The sequence below is a fragment of the Argiope bruennichi genome, chromosome 10, assembly GCF_947563725.1.
Source record: "Argiope bruennichi chromosome 10, qqArgBrue1.1, whole genome shotgun sequence".
Taxonomy (NCBI): domain Eukaryota; kingdom Metazoa; phylum Arthropoda; class Arachnida; order Araneae; family Araneidae; genus Argiope; species Argiope bruennichi.
Window position 1 is genome coordinate 26069105 of NC_079160.1, and position 11753 is coordinate 26080857.

General features: G+C 26.3%; 1 protein-coding gene across 5 annotated transcripts in view; it reads left to right on the forward strand.

The window, feature by feature from the left end:
* Window positions 1-10527, forward strand: part of LOC129988075 (ATPase family AAA domain-containing protein 2-like) — a 45733-nt gene extending 35206 nt beyond the window's left edge. For 3 of the 5 annotated variants that reach the window (XM_056096187.1, XM_056096186.1, XM_056096188.1), the window contains 3 exons: window positions 3227-3293; window positions 4936-5126; window positions 6178-10527. In XM_056096187.1, coding sequence (XP_055952162.1) covers window positions 3227-3293; window positions 4936-5126; window positions 6178-6225 — 306 coding nt within the window. In that variant the 3' untranslated portion in view covers window positions 6226-10527. Of the gene's footprint in view, window positions 1-3226; window positions 3294-4935; window positions 5127-6177 lie in introns of those variants that run through there. The other 2 variants (XR_008785625.1, XR_008785626.1) reach the window with 1 other exon arrangement.
* Window positions 10528-11753: the final 1226 nt, after the last annotated feature.

The window sequence follows — 11753 nt, forward strand, 5'->3', positions numbered from 1 at the left end:
ACTATTCATATTTTGTATTATTTGTGCAAATTTTTACATAATGAATGCAAAAATGAATACATCACTGTAAATTTTCACTATTATAATATTATACATTATTTTTCACACAACTGTGTACTTACTGAAAATAAATATAAAGACATCACTTTAAAATTCTGAATTATTTAATATTGTGAAAAATGGAATTTTAAACTTTTTGAGCATTTTTGAAATTGAGTTGCAATTATTGGTAACTAGCCGCCTTTGGCAACCAGCCTGTTCGCCAATCTTAATGTTCGTTAAAATTTTAATAATTAAATATTTTATGCAATTCCTGCTTTAATAGCTTCTTCATCAAAATATTTTAAAACTTCAAATTTTGATAGTCATATAATGTTATAAAGGCCTTCAGTTATAACTTAATATGTATTTCTCTAATTTTCTGTTAGTTCCCGTAGAATTTTATACTTTAAATTAAAGTGGAAATGATTAATCTGCATTTAATATAATAATATTTTTTACTCAAACAAAGTTTTTTTTTTTTTTTTTTTGGTAATATGATTACTGAGAGCAGTCACTGGGCGTTTAAACTTTACGGGCACTAAAGAATATCTTTCTTAATTTATGTAATATTTCAAGAATTTGTCAAAAACAATTTTCTCAGATTCATCATGACCAGATCGATTAATTAACAATGTTTAATTTTAAATGCATCAAACATTAAGAAAATAAACAGAATCGTTTGAAATAATCGGCTGAAAAATGTTAACCCTAGCCTCATTACTGTTGGGGGGAAAAAATTGAAGCCTTACTGGGGAAAATGAAAGTTTTTTTGGTGGAAAAGTTAGTTTTTAATTAAAATTTTGATTAAAAATTCAAAAAAGGGACTCCAGGTGCACATTCCCGACCTCTAAGGTATACATATACCAAATTTGGTAGCTGTAGGTCAAGTGGCCTGGCCTGTAGAGTGCCAACACACACACACACACACACTTATTGAGCTTTATATATAAGTATAGATATAGCAATAAAAAATGTTGAGATTATAATTTATTAGAGCTTCCTAAACATCCTAATAAGGCATTTTGTAGTATCAAGTTGATTATTTAAATTAATAAGTAAACATATTGAAATGAATGAATTATTTTTTTAAAGAATTGTGTTACATTTATTCTTTTAGAAACTGTGCAGATTAAAACAAGTAAACTTTCTAGAAATTATGAATTGAAAATTTTGAACATATGTTTCCATTAATCTGACACTCCATATCAGATGTATTATAAACTATTTTAGAGTGAATATTTGATATATACTGAAAAACCAGGAAAACTGGTGCACCTACCTAATATCACGAGGGAACTCTTATAAATATGCAGAAGTGTCACAAAAATGTGGTATAGGCTCGACTGACATTTGAACGTATACTGGAAGCAATTCACATCAATAATTCCAAAAGGCAGTCGACAAATCTATCAAGAGTTCAATATGATTAAGATCTCTTCTGAACAAAAAGTATTATAGATATATTCAATAATGTCTATATCTGGGAATTTAGGTGACTAATTCCTAAAGTGTCTAAAATTAAAAGAGTGTTCCAAGAATCACTCAATAGCAATTCTTGATGTATTGGGTTCACATTTTCCTGCTGGAATTGTTAGAATGTACAATTGGCATGAATATGAGTAAGTGAATTTACATATCTGTTGCTTGTCAGAATCATCTGTTGATATATTGGGGATTCCATATCATGTTACCTGTACTATTCTAGAGACTTCACTTAATTGAACAGTTCCCTACTGACATGTAAAGTCCATGGATTCTTGAAGTTTTCTCCATAACCTTTTCTGCCCATCTGCTTGATATAATTGGAAATGGTATTCCTCAGACAAGACAATGCTTTATAAATCATCAAGTCCATTTGTGGTGTTGGTAAACCTAGAGAAGGCATAAAGCTTTGTGCTGTGCAGTCAAAATGGTACAGAAGTGGATTTTGGCTCCAAAAGTCCGTATTGATGATGATCCATTGAACAGATTGACAATTTTTGATGGCCAAACATTGAAAATCATGATAGTTTAAGAAAGTATTGCTCGACTGTCCCATTTAAAGACTTTTGCATGTATTCGGTATTCACAGAACACTTGTAAAATTGTCATATTCGAGAGTTCAAATTGCTTCACTACTTGGAAAATGCTGTGTTGCTTCTTTAGTGTATCGACTTTAATGTCATGTTCTAGATAACTGAAATTTTTATACCTGCCATTTTAGCTGCAAGAACTGATATCGCAACTTTTCCAGAAACCTGTTGCCTTACATGGTCACTGACAACCATATCACGTTATGCTGAATTGTTTCAAAGCTCCTTAATTTGCATATGCACACCTGCAACAGTTTTTCTGACTCTTCAGTGTTGTTTTGAATAATTCAAAGTATCATTATGAGTCTCGAACGTTTTCAAAATTTCACTTGCAAAGCAATAAATATTAATGAAAAATTGTTTCATTATATCTTTTCATTGAATTACTTATGTATATATATTTTCAAATTTTACAAAATTGATAATCTATTCAAAATAATTACAAATAAATTTAGGTCATTTTTATTTTCTTTATATATTGAAGCATTAATATTCTTTATAGTGAGTTGCTGCTTGGATACTTATGTATTAACCATATATCTTTGGGGTGCATAGTCAATAAGTTAACTTAACATTTTTGACAGTTAATTACTAATCACAAAGAACTTGAATTCTTTGACAATTTTTTTCGGTGCTTAATTACTGTCATTTGGCTAATATACAAATACTGCATATTACACTTTGGAAATCTATCTAACTTAAATCTAAATAACTTTCTATTGCTAAAATTATTCATTAATATTGATTAATTTTTTGAAAGTTATTTTATCATTGCCCTTTACTTCAACTTTTTATTTGAAGGAACATGTTTCATTTGCTTTGTTTAATTCATTTTTATTTTATTCATTTTCTCTTGATTTTTATGCTTAGAAGTAATCAAAAGATGAAAAGATTTATCCTTTTATATATATATATATATATATATATATATATATATATATATATATATATATATATATATATATATATATAATTTCCTAACATATAAACAAAGTAAGAAGTGTGAGATTAGGATATCATGTTATTTGTAAATTGACTTTTTTGTAATGCGTTTAATTCTTTCTGGTGTTTCTTTTATTTAATATATTATTTTTACTTATTTCATTTTATAGAAATCTACTGCCAGTCCTAAATCTCCTGCTCTAATGGAAATTGGGTCCCCACCTGCAAGAAGACAAAGTGAGCCTTTATTATTAATCTGTTGTTTTCAATGACAGTCAGGTCTTCCTATCAAAAAATTTAATCTTTTAAATAGTGTTCAGCATATGAATTGTTATAATCATGCTTTAATTTTAAGTAGCATAAAATAAGCAAATACCATACTAAATGAAAAAAAAATTCATTCCATTAATTATTAAAAATTTATCAAAAATTATAGACATAATATAAAGTTCCATCCTTAAAAAAATCATTCATTTTTAAATTAAAGCATAAATTTTCGAATGTCAAATTGCATATTTTTCTTTATAGTTAAATTTTATTTCTTTATTTAGGAAGGCAAACTCAAAATATGATTGTAATCTAGATAGAAATTGAATGTATAACTATTTTTATAACAGCTTGTTTTGGTAAATGTGCATCAAATCAGTATATTCCAAATTGTTTTAAAAATAGAGAGAGTAGTCTTTTTTTAAAAAACCTTAAAAGGGCTCTAAATTTTTATAAAGGAAGGAAATGGGAACCCTGAAATATTAAAACATTCATTCTGGAATGGGCATTATTTCTTCCAGTGTATTTTTTTACGAAATTAAATAGTTCTAGGTCCAGCAGTCTGTTGTGTGAAGTAGAATCAATTTAAAATGTCTCCAAATTCGTAAATATAAATATTTAAAGCTGAATATTCATAGTTTTATGCAATTGATACGTTATTTTAACTTTTATAGTTAGCATTAAACTTTGGTTTGTAAAAAAAATGTGTATTGAACCGTTTGTTTTCCATAAAATGTTTCATATATTTTTGATATTTAATTAAAATGTAAATTTATGTATGATTTTCCTTTTGAATTTTGGCTATAAGTATTTTAAGACTTTAAAAAAAAATCCTATTGAACTATTTTAGGATTTTCAGAAAACTCTCGGAAGAAATCATATATTATTGTCCATTCTCCTGATAATAGTTCCTCGTTGGTTATTTCAATATATTTTGATTAATCAAGTTATTTAATCTAATTACTTAGAAATTTACACATCTCATTTTTCAATAATTGTAAAGTATGGCATTATTAGTATTTTATAATATATAATTTTATAAAAACAAATGTTGCTTAAAAAGTTGTATAGTGTTTTTTTTTTGTTTTTTTTTTTTATGAAGTGGTTTAAAATTCCCTTTTAATATTTGTTTCTGTATTCATAATTATGTGGCAGTACACATAATCATAACTGTACATTATAAAGCTAACTATCTTCAGTAATGTAAATTTCTATTGTAAAAACCTATCTGTTTTCAAATGTTTGAGTCTATTAATAAAAATATTTTTTAACTTAGTTGAAATTACTAATCACTGTTTCGCTATAATTTTATCATAGTATCTTTGTTTTGTCCTACAAAAAGTTTTATTTTCTTCTACATACTGGAAATAATCTTTTTTGATATATATGCATAAAAGTATAAAGATGTAGCCTTTATTCATAATAATTCATCTTACTTTGCATTGAATTTATCTGTGTGGGCTGTTGATTTATCAAATAAAAAATATGTGAAGTTTTTTTTTAACTATTAGTGATTTTTTTTTATAGTTCTAAGTATTTTGAAAGTAATCCTAAATTCATTGAATAGGCATTTTAAAATGTTATATTAATAAATTATGTGTCTTTATTCTAGGCTCTCCAGAAGTATCCGAGTCTCTAAGTTTGAAAATAACAATCGACACTGCCGCATTAGACAATTTTCTAATTAGAGTTGTGCGAGTAACTGAGGACTATACTGTAGAAAAACTTTTGCAACTTTATTCAATATTGCAACAGTGTGTTTATAATCATAGAAAAGAACTTGATAAGAAAAATTTATTGAAAGTAAGTACTACACATATTTATATATAATTTGTATTTATATATAATTTATTGTAATAAAATGTGAGCATTTTTCTCTATGCTTAAGGACATGTACGAAATTATGTTTCTTATTAATGAAGAACTTTGTTAGCCATATGTAGGAATATGTACTAAGTGAATAGTAGGATAGTCTTTTATTTGTAATTGATTTAATTTGTACTACATTAAAAAAAAATGTATGTTATTAAAGGGGCTATGACATTACTTTTCTTTAATGATTCAGTTCTAAATATCTTGAACTTTATTATTAGTAGAATTTTATTGCGTCAAATTGTAATTATATCGATCTTGTTATTGCAAATTTATTTCAAGATATCACTATCTACATTATATTTAATGTCTTGTTACTCTTAATGAAATATTCAGGACTTAACACGTCTGTCTTCGTTTTGAACATATCTTTACCAGCTCATGAGTAGATTCTTTATGAGAAGACTACCTACTGCAATGGTTCTCATGAAATGACTTTTGGAAAATTTCTGTAACTCTTACCAATCATAATCCTTAGAATTCAAAACCACCCACAATTCCAATTCAAAAATTTTTTTTCTTCCAAGCATGAATCATGTCTGAATTTCATATCATTTTTTATTCTAATTGTTTCTTCTTGGCATTTTTAATTACTGAGGTTACTATATTTGTTGTTTGCCTGTTGGAAGATACCCTGAAAATATAAATATTTGTATTCTTATTTTGAACTCACGTAAATAATTAAATAGAAATCATCTCCTTCCCTTAATTAAATATTTAAAAAAATAATTACTCCTGGAAATTGGAACTAACACATCTGAATTTGAAATAAATTCCTGAATGTCATTATTGTTCAGTATTATATTATGGAACAGTTTCTCGAACTTTCTTTTGTCCACTTTATACTGAACTTAACTATCCATTAATATTTGTGTAGCATATAATTGTATGTGATTTATTTTTTATCAATATTAATTTATTTATTATTAAATTGCTTGATCTTGAGTGCATAAATATTTTTTTCAATATTTCCAATTTCTAGGAACTTGACAGACATTTGGATTGCTTTTTGCGTTATAAACCATCCTAGTCTAAGATGAAGCCTTATTCCATTCAATTTTTAATGAACTTGTACAGGACACTGCCAGTTACACTGCCCGGATTTTATTCCACTATTTTAATGTGATTTTTTATTGTAAAATACAAAGCTTATTTAAAATTTTGGCATTTTTTTTAATGTTTCATCTTGAAAGAAGAAATTTTGATTACATCATGTAATTTTTCCAAGGGAATGTAAACTAAAATTTTAATTTTTTTTTTTTTTTTTTTTTTTTTTGAGAGCATTTTTTTTAATTGGAGCCCAGAAGGGTCTTAAGAAATTAATGTTGGAAATCAAGATTCTTTCCATGATGTCATCACATTTTCTTTTTTTCGAAGCACAAGTAGTTTGCATCTGTATTAGTGATTTACTTGTATTTAATGTAAAACTAGTTTTTAAATGTTTATATTTTACAATGTAAAAGTCTTGTTTATTTAATTTTTTTGTTTGACCTAATATTTAAAGGATTAATAATAGATTAGCACCAGAGAGAATTAATTCTTTTGAAATATTTTTTTGTAATTATTACTGATTTGTTTCATTATTTTATTTATTTTTATTTTTTGTCATTCATTCATTCATATGTGTTGCATAATAAATTATTTACCTGCAAGTTTATATTTAAACATAGATTTTCTCTTTAATAGTCTATATTCTTCTCAATTCCTCTTTTATATTTATTTATTGACCTCTCATATAATTTCTATTAATTAAAATTTCTTCTAGATTAGTGATTTCTAGGACAAAAATCTTTTTGGGGGCTATTAAATTATTCACTAGTTACTAATACATTTTTTAAAGAATGGTGTAAATATTCACATAGTACAAATAATTAATTTGCAAAAGGATTTTTTTTTTTTTCCTTGTCTGTCCAATATTTAGTTTGAGAATAATTCATATTAAGTTATATATAAATTGTATTTTAAACAAATATCCATTCACTATTTTATATTTTAAAGCTATAATTGACCCAAAATTATAATTTTGCTTCAAAGTTCACTTTCACACTTAGTCAAAGTTTTTACCAATTTGTTAATTCAATGAAATTTATTGCAATGAAAAATTGTTCATTAATTGGAAATTCAACATCGACTGTCAGTTTCTATCAAATGTACATCTACTGGTCCTAAAAGATATTTCAATTCATAATTTTTTTAAAAATTATGGTCATTGTATTTTCACATTTATGTAGTAAATTTCTGTGGATATAAATCTGTTGGCTTTTCAGTGGAAGGAGACTTGTTGCACTTATTATTTCATTTTTTCATGTAATACTAATTTCATCTTGAATCAGTTCATTCAAGTGATTGTGGAAATTACCTCTAAAAGATATGTATGAACTATTTATAGGATTATTTTACAAGATATTTACCGTTTTATTTATCTTAAAATTGGTTTACTATTTTATTGCTCATCTTATTTGATATACGAAATTAGGAGAAAGTCAGGACCAATGTAAATTTAATTGCCAATAATAAAAGGAAAAATTAATTTTACTAAAGTCTGTGTTGAGGAAAATTGATAATAGAAGTAAGAACTAAAATATTTATTGCTTGAAAATGATCTCCCCCCCCCTTTGTGTCTTTAAAGCATTAAAATACTTTAAAAGCTCAAAACACAAATCTTAAACCAAGGTTTGAATGTATTTTAAATTATATTATCAAAAAGACTATGATCTGAGGCCAATATACTTCAATAATTTGTTCCATGTGTATAACTTATTGTTAAATGAAGATTTATGATAAAATAATCGTGAAGTTTTTGTCCTGGCTTTTTCCTATCATATTTGTTGATAAAATGTCTTATAAAATACCATCACTGCCTCTTCAAAGCTGCCACAGCACCAAAGATGCATCACATTCAGTGATTCAGGACTATTTTTAAGTGAGAATTCCCCCCCCCCCCCCTCATTATTTTATTCACTTTAATAAGATGCAAGACATCTTGTGTGCATAGATCACTTTTCTTTTTTTCCCTTTTGTCATATTTGAAGATTATTTTAAGTAACGTGTTCATATATTTTTGTGATAGTTATTCATGTACCTGTATATCGACAAATTTCTTTCATTATTTTTTCCCACTTATGATGAATACCTTATTTTCTATTTCTTTGGAAAACTGTTATTGTAGTGGAAAATGTAATCTTTTTGAGTAATATTTTGTTGATTGATGTATTAATATTTCATTCATTTTTGTAAAAGTGTATTTATTTTAACTTATTGATATTTGTTTATTAATTATTATACATTTATATGTCAATGTGTCTGTCTTAATCTAATTTTTGTCTTAGCAAGTGGAAGAAAAGGGCACGTTTCCTTAAATTTAACACATTGGCCACTGTGTCGCTTATTTGTGAATCATTTGTGCTATTGAATTAGATGACCTCCTCTCTACTACAGTTAAGCTGTAGCAAAGAATGGGTCATTTAATTGAATTTGTGATCAGAATCGTGGGCGTAAATCATGGTAGCGAATGTGTTAAATATAGCCTTGATAGTTGTGTATAATAATCGAATCATATAACTACCAGTGATGAATTTCAACTATTGAATCGTTATATAAGCTTTAAAAACAAAAGAGAAAAAAAAGAGCTTAATAAAATAATCGATGTCTTTGGGGGGAAACTTTAGTTTTTAACCCTTTAACCAGTTGGAATATAGTAAGTCATCCCAACAAGTTTCAGCAATAATATCTGGAATGTAGAAAATTGTTCTCTGTACATTCAAGCATTGTCTTTTAGGTAAATTTCAGGTGTTGGATAGTCGCTGGTCGATGGGTTAAAGAAAAATTCTAAAATTTTATGAGAGCAAAGTAATGGGAAAAATACTCTTGTGTTTAATTCATTGTATATCAAAAGTGATTGCGATCCAACATTACAAACTTTTTACATTCTAAACTCCATATGTATTAAATGAAAATTATTATCGAGCGAAAGCACCATTGATTAATTACTTAGGTGTATTATGGTCAAAGGCTTAATATTTTATAACTTTAAGAACAGGTAGTGAAATGCTATTTATTCTCTTTATCAAAAATGTATACAAATTTTTTTTGGGTATTTCATTAACATTTTAATGAAGTTTATTATATTCCAAATATATTCCTTGCATGTAGGCATCTCTAATATCTTTTAATAAAAGAACATTTACATTAGATTGGTAAGATAACACATGCACAGAAAATGAGAAATACTTGTTCTGATGGAATAAATACATGTTGTTGTCTCATTTTTTTCTCATTCTGCATATTGCTAATTTCAATTGTGTGACAATATTTGTAGTAATCAATGAAATTTTTTGAGTGAATAATCTAGAAAATATCAATATAATGTCTGAGTTTCTAGATTTCTACCTAGAAAACTATTATTTCAAATTTTACAATGGCAATTCAAATAGGATCGCAATCACTCTTGATATTTTCATGAATAAAGAATTAAAAGAAAATTGCTAGATGAATTTTTTTTAACTAATATTTCCGAGTTATTTCAATAAAAACAGTATGTAAATGTATTATTTTTAATGTTTTAGAAGATATAGCATTTTAAATGTAGTGCAAATAAATTACCATGATGGTTAATCAGATGCTTTAAGTGAAATCTTATGTCTGAACTTCCATACTATTTGTGGTCATTTTTTAAAGGGTAATGAACATATTTTAAATTTTGAAAATACATTCATTTGTGCAGTGTTTAAAAGTTGATTTTCCTACACTGATAGCAATGTGTGTAAATATCAGGGATATGCCTGTTATTTAAAGGAATGTTTAACTACTAGCTGAAATTATAATACTTGGGTAGTTCATACTAATAATCATTTTTGCAGTAGTTCGTATTTCATATGAACATTCTATTGCATATATGTATATATGCATATAGTTAAATTAATTATAATAAAGGCATATATATTTTTTTAGCTCATACTTTTATAAATAAGTATCGTCTTGAAAAATAATAAATGTATTTAAAAGAAAACATCTTGTAATTCTTAAACTATATTTTTAAAAATAGTTGTAACTTATTTGTAGAATTATCACTGCCATACTTTCTGTACTTTCATTTTTTTTGTAACTGATATAATTGAAGTCTATCTTACTGTAATGTATATTTATTTATATTATTTAAATGGAATCTGCAAAATAATCAGTGTGTTTGGTTTAGCTTAAAAATTTTGCACTTTGAGATTTGTCTTCTGTTTGGTCTGGCTGACATCTAGTTTTGTCATATTTGTTTTGAATGTGCTTTTTTTTCTCTTATTTTTAATAATTGTGAATTAATATTTTTATTGCTCAAGAGAAAAATAAAATGGATTTCATATTAGCGCATTCTGCATTATTTTTTATATTTATATAAGCATTACTTATTTGTTTGGAAGCAGAGGATTGTCCGTCCAGTTTTGAGAAACAAAAGTAAAATTTATTTTGTAAATAAAGATGCACTGCACTGAGTTTCAAAGATGCCTTGCAAATAGAAAAAGTGTTAAAATGCATGCATTTAGTTTCCAAAATGCTTAATCATGAGATGTTTTACAAATGAAAATAATTTACATGAAACTGAGGAAAATTTTAAGAAAAAATGTGTGGCTTTCTCTCGATTTATATAGATTATTGTTGAATAATAGACTCGGAGAATAACTACTCTAAAGAATAAAAATTAACTCAAATTTTAAGTGAGATTGCAAACCAGCTGTTTAATCAATTTATGTTGAAGTGATACAAGTCAATATAATTATTTTTTTTTTCATTTAAGATCTGCCATGGATTCAAAGTAATGTGCAGTTATAGTATAATTTAATACATCGGAGAGTTAGATGTTAAATGGCACATAGCGTTATATTTATCAGATGGCTGTGATATGTCATTTAAGTTCATGATAAATAAGCAGATTGTAAGGTTTCTAAAAAGGAAGTAAAAAATACTTTCCCAAAAGAACCTAGAAGACGAAGCTATAACTTTTTTGGAACTAAACATAACCAACAGTATTGATGAATATGCAGATTACCAAATAAGATTGGTAACTTGTGAAAATAAATTACCATTCTAAGTTCTATCATGCTTATTCAATATGACTCATTTTGAACCTTACCAATTTCCCCATTTCTACTAGATATTATAAGCAGCATTACTCACCACTACTACATATTTAATTTCTTTGGTGGCAACACTAGTACTAAGTTTTATCTATCTAGGTCTTTTTATACATTAAAAAAATTTTGGTGGAGATCTCAATTATAACAATAAAACAATGTGCTTAATATTGTCTTTCTAGCTTGGAATTTTTTTTTTATTTGTCATATTTACGTTCATTTGGATAAACAAATTTCTCTTAGATGTATTTTGCCCAAAATTTCCCTCTTACAATTTAAATATAATAACCAGCTTTAATCTGACTAATTTGTGGTGTTATCTCATGATTGTAGACAAGCCGTCTAAATTCTGATGTGAGTTTTATTTTTCCAGGTTCAAAGAGTAACATCTGATAAAAATACTGAGGTCTAACTTTTTGACGATTATATTATTTTGTAT